The 20,203-nt window shown below is 42.5% G+C and overlaps 3 protein-coding genes across 5 annotated transcripts; 1 reads left to right on the top strand and 2 right to left on the bottom strand.

Moving 5' to 3' along the window:
• Positions 1 to 109: 109 nt before the first annotated feature.
• AKIP1 (A-kinase interacting protein 1) lies at positions 110 to 5,675 on the top strand. The gene is made up of 5 exons (XM_063398034.1): positions 110 to 879; positions 984 to 1,061; positions 4,024 to 4,134; positions 4,445 to 4,495; positions 5,226 to 5,675. Exons 1-5 carry the CDS (start codon positions 649 to 651, stop codon positions 5,367 to 5,369), a joined length of 615 nt encoding a protein of 204 aa, XP_063254104.1. The 5' UTR covers positions 110 to 648; the 3' UTR covers positions 5,370 to 5,675.
• Positions 5,676 to 5,810: 135 nt separating this feature from the next.
• On the bottom strand, positions 5,811 to 13,103 carry C5H11orf16 (chromosome 5 C11orf16 homolog). The gene is given in 9 exon segments (XM_063398039.1): positions 5,811 to 6,825; positions 6,828 to 6,927; positions 8,556 to 8,743; positions 9,174 to 9,271; positions 9,273 to 9,603; positions 9,606 to 9,833; positions 10,583 to 10,811; positions 11,679 to 11,829; positions 12,629 to 13,103. Coding segments are annotated over 9 exon segments (1,638 nt in total). The 5' UTR covers positions 12,796 to 13,103; the 3' UTR covers positions 5,811 to 6,679.
• Positions 13,104 to 15,452: 2,349 nt separating this feature from the next.
• ASCL3 (achaete-scute family bHLH transcription factor 3) lies at positions 15,453 to 20,203 on the bottom strand. 3 transcript variants are annotated; one of them, XM_063398037.1, is made up of 4 exons: positions 19,562 to 20,203; positions 18,657 to 18,852; positions 18,390 to 18,462; positions 15,453 to 16,339 (listed from the first exon to the last, which is right to left on the bottom strand). In XM_063398037.1, exon 4 carries the CDS (start codon positions 16,332 to 16,334, stop codon positions 15,795 to 15,797), a length of 540 nt encoding a protein of 179 aa, XP_063254107.1. In that variant the 5' UTR covers positions 16,335 to 16,339; positions 18,390 to 18,462; positions 18,657 to 18,852; positions 19,562 to 20,203; the 3' UTR covers positions 15,453 to 15,794. The 3 variants fall into 3 exon arrangements, with proteins under 3 accessions (XP_063254107.1, XP_063254108.1, XP_063254106.1); XM_063398036.1 differs by having other exon boundaries at positions 15,454 to 16,339; positions 18,394 to 18,462; XM_063398038.1 differs by lacking the exons at positions 18,390 to 18,462; positions 18,657 to 18,852; positions 19,562 to 20,203 and adding an exon at positions 16,657 to 16,671.

The raw sequence follows: 20,203 nt of genomic DNA, 5'->3' as shown, positions 1-20,203 counted from the left end.
CTGTCACCTCGGTGCACACAAGGTTAGCGAAGGCTCAAAGTGGCTCTACTCCCACATAGCCACAGCCACATCCCAAGCCGCTCCAGTAACTCCGAGCGGTGACCTCAGCCTGGCACTGCCCCTCTGGGACAGACCCAGCTCGCAAGGAGAACCGGCTGGTTGGGCAAATCCTGCTCGCAGGGGTCAAGCGTGGGTTCCCTCCGCCCCCGGCGAACGGGCTTTCCTTCGGGGAGCGGATGCCGCGTGTGTGCAGCCCTGCCCTGCGACCCACACCCGCCTCATTCGGACGGCCATCGCCACCTACAGTCACTGTTAGTTCGTACCGCAAAACTTAAACAAAAAAGCAGCGGGCAGCACCGCTTCCATTCGACATCACGGGGCACTGCGGGGCTCGGCACCTCCGGCTTCTATGGGCTCTATCCCGCTGTCGCACAGGGGAGCAGCACCCGGGGGCACCTCACTGACCCTTTCAGGGAAAGCCTGTCCGGACGCAGGGCAGGGCGTAAGAGACAAACAAAGCCCTGGGGGCCGCGTCCCGGCGGGCCCTGCCCCGCTGTCCCCGGGCGGGGCGCGCTGAGGGCGGGCCGAGGGCGGGCCGAGGGCGGGGTGGGCGGGGCGGCTGCGCGTGCGCAGTGCGGCGGCGGCCGGATGGAGGCGGCGCGCGCGGGGCGCACGGCGGGGCTGGCGCGCGATGTTCTGGAGCGCGCGCGGCGGCGCGCGGTGGGCGCGCCCCCGGCCAGCGCCGTGCGCGCCCCCGCGGACACACACACAGATCCCGACAGAGACCGAGAGACAGACAGAGATGCACAGAAATCCATCTCCGCACGGGCCCCGGGCCCGCCCCGACACTCCGCCGCGCCGAAATACCCGCCCCGCCAGGTGCCCCGAGACAGCCCCGAGCGCTGTGCGGCTCGGTGCCCCGCTCTGTGCGGCTCTGAGCGACAGGCGGCACGCTGAGTGACCAGCAATGTCTGTCGTTGCAGGACCAAGACCGGGAACCATTCAGTGCAGCGTTCGCTTCGATTGAGAAGCTGATGAGAGGAGTCTCAAAGGAATGCGAGGTGAGGGGTCACCCCCGGAGCCGTCCAAAGGGGAATGTTCATGATGTGCCTGCCACAGGCCTCACTACTTTTACTGCAAAAATTAGGCTTCAGGTTTGCTCGTTGTATGACAGGGGTTCGGCCAGTGAGCCTGTGATCCCAGCCGAGATGAAGAAATTTGGGGCATTTAGCATCATGGCAGGGTACATCTATGTCACCAGTGTTGTTCTGACCAGCTGAGCTGGTACCACATTTTCGCATTTATATAAACACCACTATCCGCATTTTCTATTGACAGTACCAGTAGCCCGGTATAGATTTTAGCAGGTTTCTCCATTTCTTGATGGAAAGGCAGTATGCGGAGGGAGACAGAAATGTCAAGTGACATCACAAAATACATTGTGTCACAAGGTATGGAATGTTTCCATTGCTCAAAAGTATCTTTGCTGGGAAATGGCCTTATGACATAGTAACCATGTGTTGTCATCAGGGGAACGTGAGCCACTCATGCTGGCTGATACCTTGTTCTGGATGGTGGAGAGTTTGAATTTCAAGTGAAGAGCTGCTTTTTGTCCTGCATTTGTTTTGAAGTTAGAATTAAAGCCCCCCACTCACAGTGTTGCTGTTGTGATTTAACCACACCAGCAACTAAGTACCATACAGCTCACTACCTCCCTGCCCACCTCCTCTGGCAGGATGGGGAGGAGAATCTGGAGAAATAAAACTCATGGGATTGAGATAAGAACAGTTTATTAATTGAAACAAAGTAAAATATGATAATACCAATTATAATGACAGTAATAATTGTGATGAAAGGGGAGAGATAAATAAAACCCAGGAACAAGTAATGCACAAGACAATTGCTCACCACTGACTAACCAGTGCCCAGCCAGTCCCCAAACAGTAGTCAGCCCCTCAGATAGCTCTCATTGTTTATATATATGACATTCTATGGTATGGAATTTCCTTTTGGCTGGTTTGGGTCAGCTCCCTCCCAGCTTTTTGTGCACCTCCCCACTGGCAGAGCATGAGAAAAGTCCTTGACTTAGGGTGAGCACCACTCAACAATAACCAAAACATCATTTGTTATTGACACTATACTCGAACTAAGTCCAAAACACAGCACTGTGCTAAGGGGAAAACTTGCTCTATCCCAGACTAAACCAGGTCAAACTGGATCTGGGATGTTGCTACTGGGTAAGAAGCATGGGCTCAGTCCTTTGTTTGTGATGAGTAGAAATTGAGAGGTTCGGTGTACAGATGCACAGCTCACTATTCTCCTGCTGGCTCTGGCTGGCAGGTGTCATTGCTCTGCTGGGTGGGCAGATTGGGAGCCAGCCTCTGCCAGCCCATCCTTGTGAGCACAGCCCTGCAGCCCAGCTACTGCTCTGAAGCCTCTGACAATTCCACTGCAGTTTGTGCCCTTCAGGATTTGTTATCCTAACACAGCAGGGAGCTCACTGCCTGCAGGGCTAATACAGCATGCCTAAGCCTGCAATTAAATTAGAGAAAACAGTACTTCAGCACACCAAGTGATTAGCTCTTAAGCAACTCCTTTATCATTTCAAAGCACTACATATACGGTAATCAGTTAATCCTAAAACAACTGGGGCAGAATAGAGTTTTACACAAGATGAAACAAAGTGGAGTGAGACTCATCAGTGACTTGGCAGTGCTAAGTTTACAGTTGGACTCTATGATCCTAAGGGTATTTTCCAGTTTAAATTATTCTTTGGGTCTATCTTGTGCCCTGTTAAGAGTATTAAGGTTGGAACAAGCAGTGGATGACTTCCACATTTATGCATCAGCCAAGACAGTACTGCTTCAGTCATTTCTGTAGAAAAGAGTCATAAAAGGGGAGAATTGTCAGACCCCTAAGTTCATGGATAAAGTTTACAAAGTGCAAATAAAAATCCACAGCTGAACCATTTAGGCACTTGAATGCAAACACTTAAACTTGTAGTTTAAGATGAGATGTTTGGGGTTACTAAGGGATCAAAATTTACCCATTCCTCACCAAAAGTTGGATTCCATTTCTTTGCTCTGTGCCATCATGTAAAAGAGATGCTCTGTGAAGTATTATGCACAAGGTCAGAGCATTTGATATGTTTTGTAGCTTCACAAAAACTGCAATATAAGCAACCAGATCTGTTGATTTGTGCTTAAGCTCAAGGAAAAATACAGCAGTAGATATGGAAATAAGAATTGCTATTTGCCTTATTTTTGTTACATTTCGTCTTGACAGTCAGTGACAAGAAAAACGTCAGTGAAATAAAAGGTATTTTGGATCTTTTTGGTCCCTGTGTCAAAAAGGTAACCTTGGGAGTTCTGTGGTGACAACAGATGGCAGCAGAACTGTACTCAAGAGTTTAATTTGCAGAGGGGAAGATGCCAGTACATCTGCAGTGGAACCAGAAGAAGGCTGCTGTGTGCTTAAATACACTTCTCAAAACTGCTTTGAAAATGGTACCAGCCTCAAAGACACTTCAGCTTCTTTACAGACTCATTTTTCAGTATTAACCTATTCTGCTTTTAGAGCACTGCTGCTGCACATGCCCCGCAAAACCTATCTTCACCAACTGGGTTGCAGAGCACCTGGCTTGCATACATGTCCTCTTAAGAACCCATAAACTATACCTTCTTCCACCAGGGCTTTTCTTGACCAGCCTGATCAAGCAGGCATTTCCAGAGAATTCCTTCTGACATTTTCATGAATTCAGTTCTGAGGTGTCAGAGTTTCTGCCCTTCATATTTTGTGTCAGGAAACAGGCATCTAAAATCAGGCCTGTCTGATTGAGTCCTGTACCAGAAGGCAGGTGGCCTTTGGAGATACAGGCCTTGTTTTCACCCTCACAGACAACAAACCAGCCAATTAGTACACAGCTTCTGTATCTGTGTAGTTCTACTTTCAGTTGTAAATCTGCAGTAGCTGCAAGTATGGTTTGATACCTCCCACATGTTTTCTCTTTCTGTTGCTGTCCAGAAGTACTATGGTGCTATGGCAGCCAACAAGTGTGAAGAGAATGAAATTCAACACTTCTGCAAATACCATGGCAAGTCAGTAGACAGAAAGACAGATTCCACAGAAGAAAAGGTAAGTAGGTACTTCTGGTTTTGATGAAAGGTTATTCCTTCCCTTGCTGTGGGACATTTGCTATCCACCTGATGTCTGTGACACTCAGCCTTATGTATGTAGATTGACCTTATGGACATAAAAACACCTGGATTGATCCAAGCCTGTGTTGGGTTGGGGAAAGGCAGAGTCACTTCTTGTGGCACCAATCAGTGTCCTATCCGTCCTTTTGTGGAGGGGAAAATTTCATGCACCTAAAGCATGCCCTCCCTTGGCCTGGATTTGCCTTGTGTGCTGGATCCTTAGAAAATAATTATCTTTTTCTTTCCAGAGGACTGAAGGTTCCATAAAATGCAGCAAAGCTCAAACTTGCCAGGAAAGTGTAAGTGTATAGAATACTTTGGTTGTAAGTGGAGGTATTTGCTGGCGTTTCTTTTATCACTTTGAATCAAGCTGGTTAAAAATTGTGGCAGATCTGGAGACCTTGATGGCACAGAAGGTTAACCAATGGTGCATTTGCAGTCATAATATATGTATAGGCAGTCAAATGGGCATACAGAGACTTGCACAATTAGTTAGAAACTGGATTGTGGCATTCTTGCACTTGGCCCTCCCACAAGTTCTCTGAAGACTCCTGTTCCTTAAGGAGAAGAAAACTGTTTCTATTTTTCAAAGCCTAACACCTCAGCAAATCAATTTCAGGGACTTCTAAGATACAAAAGATGAGAAACACTGAATCTGTACCACACTATAAACGAGTGAGAGCACCCTTGGTATAGGGAATGGGAATTCCCAGGTTTATGTTCAGAACTGTCTAGGTTGGTAAATTTCAGTTTTTTAAGACCTAAATTACAGCACAGTGATTACTTCCACCAATTGAAACATTAGCTGAAATACTTTGAGTGTGGCACTTGCTATTTTTTGTACTGACAGAAACATTTTACAGTTTTGTTAGCACTGCCTTCTGTATACTTAGAAAAATCTTAGTATATTTATATAGCAGCTGAAATGTAATTTTTTTACCCAAACACAATTTTTTGGGGGGCTGGGGGAAATCTAAGACAGCTTACCAATAACATAGCTTTGGTTTGTTGTTGTTGTTTTCCCAAAAGCCCAGAAGACCTTCCAAAGACTTCTACATTGAAGTTTCTCCTGGCATCTATTCTATCACAGCAATTTCAGAAGACATGGTGGAACAAACCCACGTAGTAGATGTCAATGCAGGACAAAGTATTGATGTAACTTTTGTTCTGTAATATTTATTGTTTCCTGGCAATAGCAGAAATAAAACATGACTCTCTTTTTAATGCATGTAATGAACTATAAATATCTTTTTCTTGTTAGCACTTTAATAGTAGCTTCCTCTTTGGGACTCCATTTTTATGGCCTGTATATTTGTTTTCTACTTAATGCAATTATGTGCAGCCACTTTGTACATTGATTTTTATAGATATTTGTACATTGTGTGCCTTTTAAATCCAATTATGTGACTGTGTGATTCCAGATTCTTCTGCTCTAAACAATTAAAGATACAATCAGTGGAATAAAATACATGATCAAGACTTTGTGATGACAGCTTCTTTTGTATTATCCTCAGAGAGGACCCCCATGTCACAGTATTGACCAGAGAGTGCCTGATCCGTGTGGAGTAAATGTGGGTGTACATTAGCTTGTGTAGGCTGGCACTTAGAGCAGCTGGCTCACAAGCCACTCTCCTGTCTGTACTTTCGCTAGTCTGGTAAAGAAATGAAATGCAAATGAAATTCACTACCTAGAACCCTCACTCAGAAACGTGCTGAAATATGTGTCAGGTGTTCAGTCTAGGCACATGAGCTATTGATTCAAGTTCTCCCTCTATGCAGCTTTGCAGACCGTACTAAACCCCTTTTCTGAGGGCTGTGGGGTACCCTAAATTATCCAATTTACTGAGCAACTGCACATTGCAGCTTATGGACAAGTTCATATGCTTTAAACATGAGCAGTTCCACTAACAAAATGCCCTGGATGCTTAACTTTCCCAAAGGACCAGATTCCACATTTATAATTAGTGATGAAATGTATATAGATACCTCATCTTTTTGTAGCTGATAGTATTAAGGTTTCAGTTCATTTTCATCAGAATATAAAAATCAGTGGCTTGAATGCTAATCATTTTGTTGTTTGTATGTACGGTAGCAGGTCCTTTAGCCTCTGGCTACTTTTGCTTGTGCTTCAGTCCCAAAAGAAATTAATTCAGCTGTCAGCTTGTATTGCTTCTCCACTCCTCCTGGCTTTCTACAAACGAAAACTGCTTTGTTGAATTTCTGTGGCTCGCTCCAGAGAACTGTAGACAAATGGGAGGTTTATTGGACTCTTGCTGTGCATCTGTTCAGGGTTTTAGTGCTCATACTAGTTCATCTGATCTCTCCAGAATTGTAAAGTCAAGTCCAAATAGTTAGGAATTTATTGTAGCACTTTAGAATAAAGAATGAGGATGCTCAAGTTTGATGTGGGTGAAAGTAGACTTTCTCACTTATTAAAATTATATAGTCATCCATAAAGATACTCTATTGAGACAGTAACTAAATCAGAACTTGAAGTGTTTAAAAAAACCACTGATATAGTAGAAGAAGTTTTCCTGAAATTTCAGCCCCTGAACTTTATCAGTTGTACACATACTGAATTCTGGTCGATCATGTCTCTCTCTGCTTTGTTGCAAGTGAGCTCTGACAGCTCTATAACATCAGGTTTGTCATCTTCAACACAAGTTGCTTCACATTTATCATCTGATCCTGCTTTATATCTCTGTTTTTCTGATGCTGCAGAGCCTTCTTCCTGGAGGACAGAAAACAAATACCTCAGAAGCCTGGTCTAAAAAAAGCATCAATGTCTTTGTTAGCTGCTGCTTTGCTGGCTTGTACCTCTGCCTCACATAGCTTTAATAATGGTCTAGTTTCTGTGCTAGTACAAACTTTACTGCTGAAACACACAATTGGATAGCAAGACCAAAGGATTTTCAGAAGCTGTTAGGCTTTGATTAAAAACTTTCTACTTCAGAAGTCAGGTGGATTTTGTTGACTGCAGTGAGGGAACATCAGCCCCTGAGAGAGTACCTCTGGGAAGCCTGTCCTTTAATTCTACTTGTTTGTTGCAAGCCATTTCTGATGCAGCCTGTATTATGTGATAAAACTGCTTCACCTATCTCAGAGTAGCAATGGATCTTCTGGGTCTAAAATCACCAAGGGCTATTTTACAGGAACAAAATTCTGTCACTATACCCTGTATTATCACATTGCATCCACTACTGTGATTCATGCTGCTGCTTTGAGGCTGGAATGAAAAAATTCTGGGTTTTTATTAGTTTTACTGAAGGGCAACTCATGTCACTTCAGTGCACAGCTTTGACACTGCTAACATAGAGCATACCTGCCTGGAGCTCCATACTGGCCTGAAAATTCCTAGGAAATAAATTACAAAGGTGTGTGGTTATGTAACTATGATTATTTAAACAATAAAGTAGAATAGAAAGTGGGAATCATATAGTTGCAAAGTTGGCATCTGCTTAAAATGAGTGAGTACAGTTGTGAGAATACAAGATGTATTCCTGTATATTCTGTGTTCACCAAGACATGTTATTAATGGATTCATCTCTAAACATGCAAGTTTGGAACACTTCAAGTTTTACTTTTTAGTCAGCTAGCAAGGGCATGAACATAAGAGAAGCTATCATTTGATTTCATGGATATAATTTATTAATTGTACCCTGATGTTCTTGCGCAGAGCACTGATTCTGTCAGATTCCTGACATTCTCTTTCATCTTCCCCCTCTTCCTCTAAGTTGTTTTCTTCCTCATTTCTGTGTTTGCTTTTTTCAGCATTCATGTTCTGATTTTTTTCAAGTTTTTCTAAAGCACGAGGGAAACCAGGCCTAAACCCCAGGGTAGTGATGTTGTTCCTAGCTGTGACACAGTTTGCTTACTCTGTATCCCCCAGCTTCACAGTAGAAATCTGCTGTTTAAACTGGTTGCAAAGACTGTTTACCAAAGAATCTCCTTTTATCTCTCAGAGACAGAAATTGTGACTCCATTGTGACTCAAATCTCCATTTGATTGGCAGAGCTCAGCACCTTTCCACGGATTTAACATAGGACTTCATTGGATAGATGTCCATGAGCATTTGGCAGGTTTCTGAACTGAAATCTGTATTATTGAATGCTCAGATGGCTACTGACAATTGTTTCCATTTTACCAAGTAGCTTCTGCTCTTTTTTTAAGGCTTGGAGATTTTTGTTTTGGTTTCATTCATGGAGAACTTTCCTACCTATCACTGAACCGGTGGATGGCCTTAGGAAGCAGTTAAGTTACAATGTATTTTTCTTGCCAGGTTCCAAACCATTTACAAGAATACTTTTTCCATTCAAACAAGCCTCCTGCTTACATAACTATTAATACAGATTACTTTACCCTCAATGATGGCTTGAAATCTTGGTCCCTTAGGATTTCCTTTAGTGTGAGTTGCCCTCTGGGAGTCTGCTTGATGGTTTCAAACATTGCACTCTGCAGAGCTGGGGCCACACTGGATGTGTCCCCAGTGGAGATGGCTTTGGATTCTAGCTCGCCCTTTGTATGTTTGCTGCTACACCTCCCAGGTCCTGGGAAGGAGTAAAATTATATCTAAGAGTGAAACCAGAACTGAAATTGAGAAACTTTCATTTCAGAGGAGAGGGAAAATGCCCTTAAAGCCCAAAAGGAATACTTTCAGGTTATTCTGAATGGATGAGCTATGCAGGTTAATGAAGATATTAGCATCATAAAAGGTATAGGAAAATGACAGGAAACAGAGAGGAATATCTATGCTTCCAAATAAAATTAATTGTTGTGGTAGTTTTCCATGGGACCAATTGCCAAAAGAAGAGCCAGATGAGGCAGCAGAAACATTGGGGAGGGGGAAGAATTGTATCAGTCTGATATGAAATTTTACAGTATTAATACCAATAACCTGCAGGCAAAGTAACTGCCCTGCCCAAAAGACTTTTGGTTTTGTTCCCTCTGACACCTGCTTTCCTGTGGGGTTGTTTGTACCTGAATTACTGAAATGGGACTTGTGGTGGCTTCTTTTCCAGTATTCCTCAGGTCTTGAGGAATTCTTTAGCCTGGGCTTTTCAAGACAGCTGGAGCCTGTTAACAGCACTGTCCTCCATAGTACTCTTAGTGAGGGATGGCTTCAGGTTGCACTCTGAATCAGGAAAGGGAGAAGATGTTGCCACAGCTGCAGCTTCTCCTTGTTTTTTGCCTTTCAGTTCTAGAAAGTGTGGAGAGGGATGGCCGCTGGACTCTGCCTCTTCAGCTTTGCCCTGAAAAACCAGAGACCTGGAGGGAAGAGGCCACCAGGCAGCAGCACAGGGATGGCAGTAGCAGATTCACCTTACCCCAGCTGATGAACAGCAGATACCACCAGCACAGTGGTGGTGGAAATGTGGCCAGCAGGGAGAGCAGAGCAAGCTGTGCTTGCAAGGCTATATACAGCACAAACAGGAATCAGGGCTGGCTTAGGACTGCAGGGAAAAATATATGAGCTAGTGTCCTGGCTTGCTCTGGGCTTCACCCTGCTGGTGAAGGGCATGTGGATCATCTCCACAATCCTCTCCCACAGGCTAGGAGGGATCCACAGAGCCACACCACAGGGGAGTTTCACTTGCCTGTCATTCCAGAACTGGACTGTAATTTCTTCATCTTCTGAGGCTGTTAAGAGAAAAAGTAAGCAGCCTTAAGTAAGCAGCTGGCCTGCCTGGGCAGTGCACACAGACAGATCAGGCTTTGTAGCTTTATGCACTTTCTACTCCTGTCAAGAGGCAGGATCAACTCTTGCCTCTAACACCTCACCACAGTGTCACAGAGGTGAGTGGGCAGCCTGGGCACCATCACTAAAACAACAGATTTGGCAGCATCTTTCCTCCCAATGTGTCATCAGATGAACAAGACAACGATGACAGTAATTCTTGTTGTTGTTGCCAAAGTTAGCAGTACTGCTCTGAGAATAGTATTTTGGTAAGTCAGTGGAGCTTGACTGTCAGACACAGGAAAAATGAATGAGCTGTTGAAATCTCCTACGTCTGGGTGATAAAATCACCCCCAGATGTACCATTTGGTACAAATGTGACAATGTGACCATTTAAACTCAGATGAATGCTTCCTGGAAGTGGTCTCATTTGTATCTGTCATTAAAAGGCCACAGTCCTGCATATGGCAGACATAACCTTGTCCCAGCTATACCCAGGTGATGACATTTTTACGGGTCACAACTTCCTTAGGATCACACTGGTGAGGTTACACACAGATATCCATCAGCTCCTGCAAGCTTGAAGCAACACTAAGCTGTAGTCTGTGCTCTGTTAGTTCTCTGGCAGCAGCACCCTGACAAGAGTTTATGCTGATAGCCTCACCACTGTGCCACGGGCACAAGAGGAGGAAGAGAGCAGCACATTTCTTACCTCGTAAGGGATCCCTTGTCTCAGTGCCTCTGAGGATAGTTCCTGGGCCGTACCTGGCTCTATCTGGCTCCCAGGGTGCCAGCACTCTGTCTTCAGGGAGCAAGGAGTGCTTCATCCCGTTCACATATTCCAGGATGTCATCCTTTGTTGTTTCTTGCACACACACTGGACACCTTCCATGTGACACAAGTGGTTTGGCAAACTCTACCAGGAACATGCCTCTTTCACTCTGTTACCAGGAACAAGATAACAATTCCACTGAAAAACAGCCCATAATGTGCCAGGTAATGCAACTTTTGTTAGGAGGCCATCCTGTGCCTGTATGACTATGGCAAACCAAGCCTGATCAGCAGCTCGGGTGTGTAGTTAGTTCCGCATTGAGACAGACCAAAAACCCCCATGAGGCTCACCTGAAAGCAAGCTGGGTGAAGCATATGTTCAGATTCACTGCCACTAGGATCTGTATCTTCTTTCCCAAGCAAAAAAGCTATGGACAAGTGTATTCCACAAACCATGCTCCATGTGCCAAGGAACAAGGGACACTGAAGCCATTCAGACCTGTTCTTCAGTCATGCCCATCCTTCCCTATTACATACAACACTAGCTTTGCTTTTTGGGGAGGGATTTGGGAATTTTTATTTTCTCTTATATTAAGGCCTGTCAAGAGGCTTTCCATCAACCATGAGACAAGGTACTTCCATGTTCTTGAGAAAGAACAAGCTCCTTTTTGTGTTAAGTTTGAAGTGCTAACAAACCAATAAATTAAAGCTTTCACTAACCTTTCTGGAAAGACCCTGAGCCACTGGTCTGTGGCTGACTCAAGCTGGACATGTGTAAATAAAACACAAACCCTTTTCCTGTACTGTTGTACCTGCTGATGGTTCTGTGTCTGCACACAACAGCAGCCCCTACACTGCTGGCAGCAGCACTCGGGCTGGCTGAGCCTGGCTTAGTGCCCAGCACTAGCAAAAGGCTGCTCAAGCACCTGCCGTCCCAGTGATCTCTAATTCACCAGCTGAAACAAAAACTCCTACATTGAACTCAGGTAATGTGTGAGGACTCCTTCCTCAGCTACCACACAGCAGCCATCACTCACCTCTGTCTCCTCTTTTACTGTACCACGGTAATAAAATCCATCTTGTTCCCCTCTAGCCAGCACAGGCACGCTGCTGTCTGTGCCCCCTGATTCCTGCAGTCTCTTCCGTGGTGGGCCAGGGGAGGGGAGGCAGTGGCTGATCCACTGGCACCTCAAAGAAAAGAAAATGGGACAGCCCTGAAGGAAATAGATTCTGTAGGTCATGAAAAAAATAATCTTGTAAAATTTAAGAACTGAAACACTCCACCTCATCTTGTGGCACTCCCACAGGCCAAATAGTGTGGGAAGAAACAGAAAACTTGCTTGTGCTTGGATAATTCCTCGATCTTGGGAAAAACACATTAGCACCTGCTTTTATCCAGATTTCTTTGCTTTGGCATTTACAGGAAGTGAGCCAGGAGCATGCTGGAATCCTGGGTCAGCATTACTTGCACCAGCCCCTTTGCTGTTTACTTGGCAAGACAATGCAACCCTTCAGATCAGGAGAAAAGATCCATCTGCAGCACAGAGTAGAGCGTAGGTGCACTCCAGAGTACTGGGGCTGATGGTTTACACTGGAGCATTCAGGGAACAGCAAAGCAGAGAAGTAAACAACAAAGCTGCTGGTTGATGACAGGTTCTAGTTCAAAACTGGGAAAATAATCCCCTGTCACAAAGCATTAGAAACATTTAATGGAAGATGACTGCTAAAGCAAGATGCTTTTATTTATGCCAATAATATTAAAGCAATGTTTCTTTGATAAGAGGCTTACTCAGGCTTTGCTCTTCATAATCTCAAAGGTAGCAAATAACTTTAGTTAACGCATCTAAAAAACTGCCAGTGCAAGGGTGGGAAAGCTCAAATGATGTTCAAGCTGCTAATTTATTAATCTGACACATCAGCCTGGTTCATCCTATTAGATATCATGGAAAAAAACAAACCACAGATTCAAACAGGAACTTGAGTTTACCTCTGGAGGGCACAAGGCTCAGCGATCCAGGCAGGATGTACAACAAAAGAGCTGCTGCAGCAGGGGCTAACTGTGGATATGACAGTGGAACATGAAAACTTGTCCAAAGCTGAGCTCACACTGCAATACCTGTGACCCCTGGGCAGGGACCCTTCCAAACGAGACATACGTGGAAAAGCTGTTGCCTGCAGGACTTGGTTGTAATCTGTTGGAAGAGACAATGTACTGGCATTTCTAACATGAGCAAGTGCTGTCTAGTGTACCTCAAGAACCCAGTAATTTTGATTGCTTGTTTACTTTTGTTAAAAACACTGAATTCAAAATATTCAGACTGCATTTGGCCAGATAAGCCCACATCACTGACTTCAGTGATCTTCACTCACCGAAATCCTAACCTGGAAAAAGGGCAGAAACACCCAAGGAAACTATAAATGCTGTGAAAATTCCCAGGAAAAGAGTAACTTTCACCTCTCTCCAACATTTGTTTCCCTCTGTAACACCCAGCTCTCTTCTCCTATACCTACATTCTTCCTTTAAAGATTTCTTGTGCACAGCCAAACCTTCCCTGTTTTACAAGCTGAGACAGAAATTACAGCTGAAGTTGACAAGCTGAGTAAACGTGACAGGTTTTGAACTTGATGTTAGATTACATTTCCCTGTTATTTATTTGTAGTGATGTATTAAGAAGAAATATTTTGATCTTTCAGCTGTCCTGTCATGTTTTATTAACAGTAGGATTATGGCTTGCAAAGAGAAAGAATGAGATGCTCACATGTGACAAGTGATACCTATTCAGAGGCTGTCACAGTAAGATCAATGATGTGATGCTATCTCTGGTAATTTCAAAAGATGTAGTAGACAGGCTTCCATTAATTTTTTTCTTTTTAAATATTGCTTAGAAACACTTAGGATAAAATTTGCATGGAAATTCAACAACCTATAAAATGTAAGTGCTTAATTTATTTTACAAAATGCCATTTAAGCCCTGATGTTTAGATTATATTTTGTCTCTTATCCAAAAACTATGATCTGAAAGTCTTTTTTATGGAGACTCCCAGCTAGATACATAATTTCAGAAAACTAGCACAGCAAACCCAGCAGGAAGAGTGGATTAACTGCTGCAAAATTCATATTTAAGTCAGAAAATCAGCACAATATATCCCCTTATTTCACAACTGCACTAACTCCTGTTATAAACCAACACAAGATGGAATCCGTAATACTTGGCAACGAAAGGCAACTATCACTTCTACATTAAAGTACATTTTAACACCATTCAGCTCAGAGCAGAGACTCTTTCTACACAAAACAGTGCAATGACAAAGGCAATCATGCCACTTTTTCTGGATAATTCCAAGTACTTTGGCACAGCAGTATTTCAGACTTCCCAGCTATTGGTAACGATATACCCGGTCCGTTTGGATTTAGTCTGAATGCAGAAATGTCACCCTTTTGCCTGTTGGACACAGGAAGCCTTTTGCTGTCAGTGTTTCCCAGTCATATGGAGGTTGCCACAGCAGTTACTTCCATGATTGGACATCCTGATTTTACTGGTTTAAACCCAACAGAATGTGACTGCAGAGAGGACCGTGTGACTGCCAACACATTTGCTCAATTTTCAACTCCCCATGGATCTACTGCACTACAGGACTGCAGGGGCAGGGAAGGCATTTTAAGAGAGCTCAGTGTCCTCTGGGCTTCTGTCTATGATTGCAGGGCAAAAAACAGCATCAAAGTTACAGTTCAAACTAAGGAAAATTTTAAAAAGCTTACCACCACAGGGTGTGACAAATAAATATGTTTGAAATGCACACAAAAAGGCTGAAGCTGAGATAAACCAAGGTCAAATCACTTTACAACTTTCTCCTCCCACAGTAAGGGGGAAGGATTAATGAATTCCACCCCTCTCCTACAAAGTGCCTATCAAAAATATGTCATATTATAATGCAGAATCTGTGCTGAGTGCTCTAATTTTCACATCCTCCTTAAAAGAAAGACAGAGTTGGCATTTGTTGATTTTTTGTTTGGTTGGTTTTGTTTGTAGTTTTGATGGGGAGGAGGTGCATGGAATTAATCGCCTTGTTTTACGCCTGTTTCACTTCACTGCTATAAAAACAATGTAACAGTGGGATGACTGCAGTTAGGGAGAAGGACACATCACTTGGGAAGTCTGTAACCATTTTTTTGTACATTCTGCTGCACAGACAGCCTACAAGCTCTCATGCTGTCAGCAGAATTATTTAGTATCAATGATTCCCTTACACAGAGTAAATGTTAAGGCACTTCATTGGTTATGAGCTACACTCTTCATCATCTTCACACAGTTCCAGCAGCAGTACAGAGGAACAGACTGGGAGCTTGGGGAAGACCTCTCCAGACCTCAACCACCATCAGTCAAAGTCCCAAAAAACTTCTGTTGCAGGATTATTTTAATGCCAATGGCCAAAACCTTGCCAGCCCTCTTTATGCTGTGTACTATGTAACCAGTCCTAGTAATTTTAAAGGGCACTGACATCTGTACAAGAATCCAATTTTCAACACAAATTATTCAATGTCAAAAGGTTTCCATGTGATTAAATATTTACTAATAAGAAAATGATGGAACAGCACTCGCAAAACTTTATGCTCTATTTTCAGTAACAGTGTTTCAGAGAGCTCCTACCCTACTTTATTATTTCTCCATTTTAAACTAAATTAGCCTTTCTTTTGGCATCTAACAACACTCCTTGGAACCTTTAAAAAGATATTTTAAAAGAAACACTGGCAATTAGACTAAATATTTTAAGAAAGTGCATGTGAGAGTAAACCAATAACATTACAGAAAATGAGAAGAATCTCAGTCCCATAAGTAGAAAGATTTTATTTTAAAGCATGCAGTTTGTGGTGATACATACAGTTACTTCACACATATAGGTGTTACATTTTTAGCCTGGTGACAAATTTAGAAATGTGCTCTGATTTTCATGAATTAACTTAAGTCATTCAGCTGAGATTTTCCCAGTTGTTTTTCTCATCTCTAAGTGTAGTTCCTATCTGTAACATTAAAGCTCTTGTGTGGGCTGATACTGACGTGTGCCACGATCTGCTCCTAAGAAGTGCCAGGACACACACGTCATTAACACAGTGGCTACCCAGACAGGATACCTTTGGCTGGATTTGGAACACCTCAGACAGTCTTCAAAAACTGGGTTTGTTTGTTAGTGGCTTTAAGTGCTTGGTTTGGTTCCGTGACACCTTCTCCTGCCACCACAGAGTCAGTGCACAGCACAGACTGTAGGTATCTGATGTATTTGATAGCAGCACGGAGGGTCTCCACTTTGCTGAGCCGTTTCTCCAAGTATTCCTTGGGCAGGTGGTGCCTCAGCTTGGCGTAGCCCTCATTGACACACTTAACACGCTGCCTCTCCCGCTCATTCCTCTTCCTGATGAAAGCTGAGCCATAGGAGTACTCACTTTTGTGGAGACTGGAATGGGGCATTTGGTAGGGAAAAGGGCAGGGCTTGCTGTAGAACGTCTCTGTGATGAAATGCTCTGGCACGAAAGGAAGGAATGACAAATCTTCAGACAAAGGGACCTGGTTTGGTGTTTCTGGGTACACGTGGAACGTCACCAGTGGGTCTGCACAGAATGGCCTTGCCAGCTGCATGTGCTGAGCCTCAGCACAGATGAGGTTACAATAGCTTTTGCCATCCATCAGGTTCTGCATTTAGCCTGGAAACACATAATTACAGAATACTTTAAACAACTCACACTGAACAGTATAAAAAACTCACCTGGACTTACCAACACTTGGCCTCGCTGACATTTCCCAGAAGAGATTTTTTAATGCATTTGTGACATTTCAGAATGATGTTGGAAAATCAGGTAGAACAAGACAACATCCCATTTGAAAAGTACAAGAAAGTGCAAGTTGGTCACACTGAATAAATTAATACACAACAGATATTAATATAAAGCCACTAAAATTTCCTAAAGGAAAGAGCAAGCAGTCTCCTTTCACCTCTGCTTCAGAAATTAAGAGACTCTACCTGTATGTATTCCACATAGGTCTAGCTTGTCCAGCTTGCTCCAAATCCACCAAAACTTGTATTTCTAAAGACAAGAAATAAAGTAGGCCAACATCTGAGGCATTCTTCCCACCTCGTTCCCCTCCCTGAAAAAAACTAAACCTACACCAGTAAAAGACTCTCTATTCATATCGAAGAGCCTTCAAAGACAACTTATTTCTCTCTCTATTCACTTGATGCCGTATTCAATACATCATCTTAACAAAATGGAAAACTTGTGCAGAGAATAGATCTCCATCTTAATTCCATGTCTGTCAGGTATTCCATTCATACAAAGATTTACAAGAAGTTTAGAGAGTCAAGAGAATTTCTACTAAATCTAACATCTCCTTGGATCCTCCCATTCCTTCTCCACTCACCTGCATATTAAACAGACATGAAATACTAAAAACAATCCTACTGCTAGAGGGTTATGAAATAAACAATTTATTAAAGGAAAAATGCATGTCCTAGTAATACAAAGAAGGGATAGCACTCAGTTGTTGGGGCTCTGCTAGAAACCTGTAAGTCAGACTGGCCTGCCTTCATCCACTCTCTCCAGAGTGGCATTACATCAAGGTGTAACTACTCAAATCACCCTGATACGTTTTCTATACAGCTACCCTTGCAGTGGTTTATAAGAAGCTGCATTATTGTATCTTCCCAATATCATTCAAACAGCTAAACATCAGCCTAAGTGCTGAGAGTGTAATGACTGTTACCTAACAGCTTCTTTAAAAATTTGAAGTAACCAGTTCATTTCTAAAAGAATCACTGTGAGCCACCCTCACAGATTGCAACCAATACTTGCCTACACAGAATTGATCCAAAAATGCTGTTACTCACCTTGTCAGGTGAGTACCACACTTGTACATCCATATATTACTGTCCAAATCACTTAGGTTCTATTGCATCCTCTAAACTGGAAACCACACCTGAACATTCAACTAGGTTACTAGAAACTGCTGGATTTCATACTCACAGAAATCTGACAAAGCTTCAAACGTTCCAATCACAGTTCATAGCACAAATTGTTCACCAGGATATGGGGATAATGTAATGTTTTCTAATGACTTCATACCTGCATATTTACTTGGTATGGACCCGTTCTCACAACATATTCTATGAAAATGCCTCTGTACACAGAGTTGTCTCTTTTTCTAATGCATGTAGATTTCACAGCAGAAATCCTATGAGTGAAGAATTCATTTATAGCTGTTAAGCATGAGTGGGAGTCCCATGCATCTTAAACAGGTACTTCTGTAGGTAGGCTAAAAGCATGAACACACATCCATTGCACATTAATATACACACAAAAAATTCAGAGGTGAATATATACTCTTCATAAAATGAAAATGGTAGACAGTCAACTTTCCCTTTTCTACTTATACAGCTTGGGTTATTGCCTAAGAACTTCCTGCTGCTAACACCTTAAAAACACTGAGCAAGAAAAGTCTGCTACATAGCAAAAAAAAAAAAAAAAAAAAAAAAAAAAAAAAAAAAAAAAAAAAAAAAAAGGCACATCACTCCAGAGCAAGAAAGCAAAACCAACACAATCTCTCAAGAATTCTTAAGATGCTTGCATTATTTGTTGCTTAGTAGTGACACTTGTGCTGTGTAACAATGTTACATAAAACAGTTACCTGCTGCTTCAACACCTGCACAAAGTGCAAAATGCGTGTTAGGAATATTTTCCTGTTAGACTAGAGACTCACCAACCTTAAGAGGAAAGTAAAATCCAAGGGAACAAGATGTGCTGTCTTAAGAGTGATGAATACCTGAAAATATCTGAATGATATTAAAAAAAAGAAATTAATGTTCCATTTTTCTTACACCTTATTAAATAAGAGATCACATTAAACAGGATTCATTAAAAAACTATAAAAACACTGTTAGTAAAATGCTGGTAGAAGTGGTTTACAAGAACATTGACATTCAGTGAAGATCTGTGGCTAGATAACAGCAACATGCAAGTCTCTTACCTGAATTATGTAGCTTGTTCCACTGAGTCAATGACTGCTGCAATTTATAGTCAATTGACAACATGCAAAGCAGCTTACAGTTAGATCTGCTCATTTCTGGTTGGGCTTTTCCACCCACACCACAGCTATGATGGCAACAAAACTTGGCATTAAGGGCTAGAAAATTTGAGACTGCCATTGAACACATCCAGATTACCTGAAAAAGCAATCAGGAATGCGGTTTGTTCACTTCCTGTTTGCCTTCTGTTGCAGACTACTACAGTATAGTAAGGAAAATACAAAGCAGTATTTTCATTTATTGGCTTTTTGTACTCTAATGTCTGAATATAACAATTGGCTAGAGTTTAGGTAAATATTCACCATCAAGGTATAAGCAAACTAATTTCCACAGCTTCATTTTAAACACAGAAAAACAGCATTTATTTAGAAATTTGTGATGGATTTCTCTCCACTACAAGTGAGGACACAGAGTATTAGTCAGCTTAATGCCTTTAAATTTAATCATTATACCTGTAATTTTGAGAAATTCTTTCAGTGTTGAGTGTAATATCATATAAAAGGTGAATATATGTAAGAGAAGATTTGAGAACAGTGAGCCAACAGCAGCAACCCAAGTTTTGCTTTAAAAGAGAAACAGTATGGAATCTATAGTGAAATGTATACGTGTACATGGATGCTACACACATCAGTATATAGCTGTCCAATTGTACAGGTGCAAGAAAATAGGACACCTATCTTCAAAATTCCCACATTTTACAGGATTGACACTTAAGAGTATCTCATGGTTTAGCCCTTCTATCAATCAAAGTGTAACCATGCAAAAAAATCCAAACCCAAACTAGTTTACCTTAAAACTGTAAGACACTGAGATCAGAATTACTTTTACTAGCAAAAGATGTACATACATTCAGTCCTGCTTCTCGTGACTGTCATCCATCAAGGAAAGAAAGCTTCACCTTCTGCTGGCCCTGTTTGGGCCAACATTCCCCTTCCAACACCAACTTCAGGCCTCACAGGAAAGGCAGCCACAACACAGAACAACTCCCAGCACTGGTGGACAGCGAGATATTCAACAATCAAGGCATGTATTCCACAAACAGGTTGCATTCTTTTTCCTTAGTGGACCCTAAGTACATCAGTGTCACAACCAGCAACCAAACAGCACGAACTGAACAATTTCCTACTCATTGGGGTGATGATGAACACAAAAACTGAACCCAAGCCTGAATTGATTTCTCTTGATCTGTCAATCCTTATGCATGTTTTTTATTATTTAAAGCAAGAATGCTGTGAAGCCACCAATTCACCACTTGCTTTAAATCACCCCAGGTTAACTCAGTTTTGGAAGTTTACAGGACTGACAAGGAAACGAAGCTCTGTATCTGTCTGTCCCTCAAGCATGGACTAAGCAAGCCAAAACTGCCCCCAGAAACAAAGTATTCTTGCATGTACCACCTCCTTTCACACTGGAACTGAAAACTGTCACACAATAATGCAGCTACATATGCACAGCTACATCTGAGTCAGGGATTAAAAACTGCTTAATT

Source organism: Prinia subflava, chromosome 5 (assembly GCF_021018805.1).
Source record: "Prinia subflava isolate CZ2003 ecotype Zambia chromosome 5, Cam_Psub_1.2, whole genome shotgun sequence".
Classification (NCBI taxonomy): Eukaryota; Metazoa; Chordata; class Aves; order Passeriformes; family Cisticolidae; genus Prinia; species Prinia subflava.
Note: the sequence above shows the minus strand (reverse complement) of the source record. Positions and strands in the feature narration are given on the sequence as shown.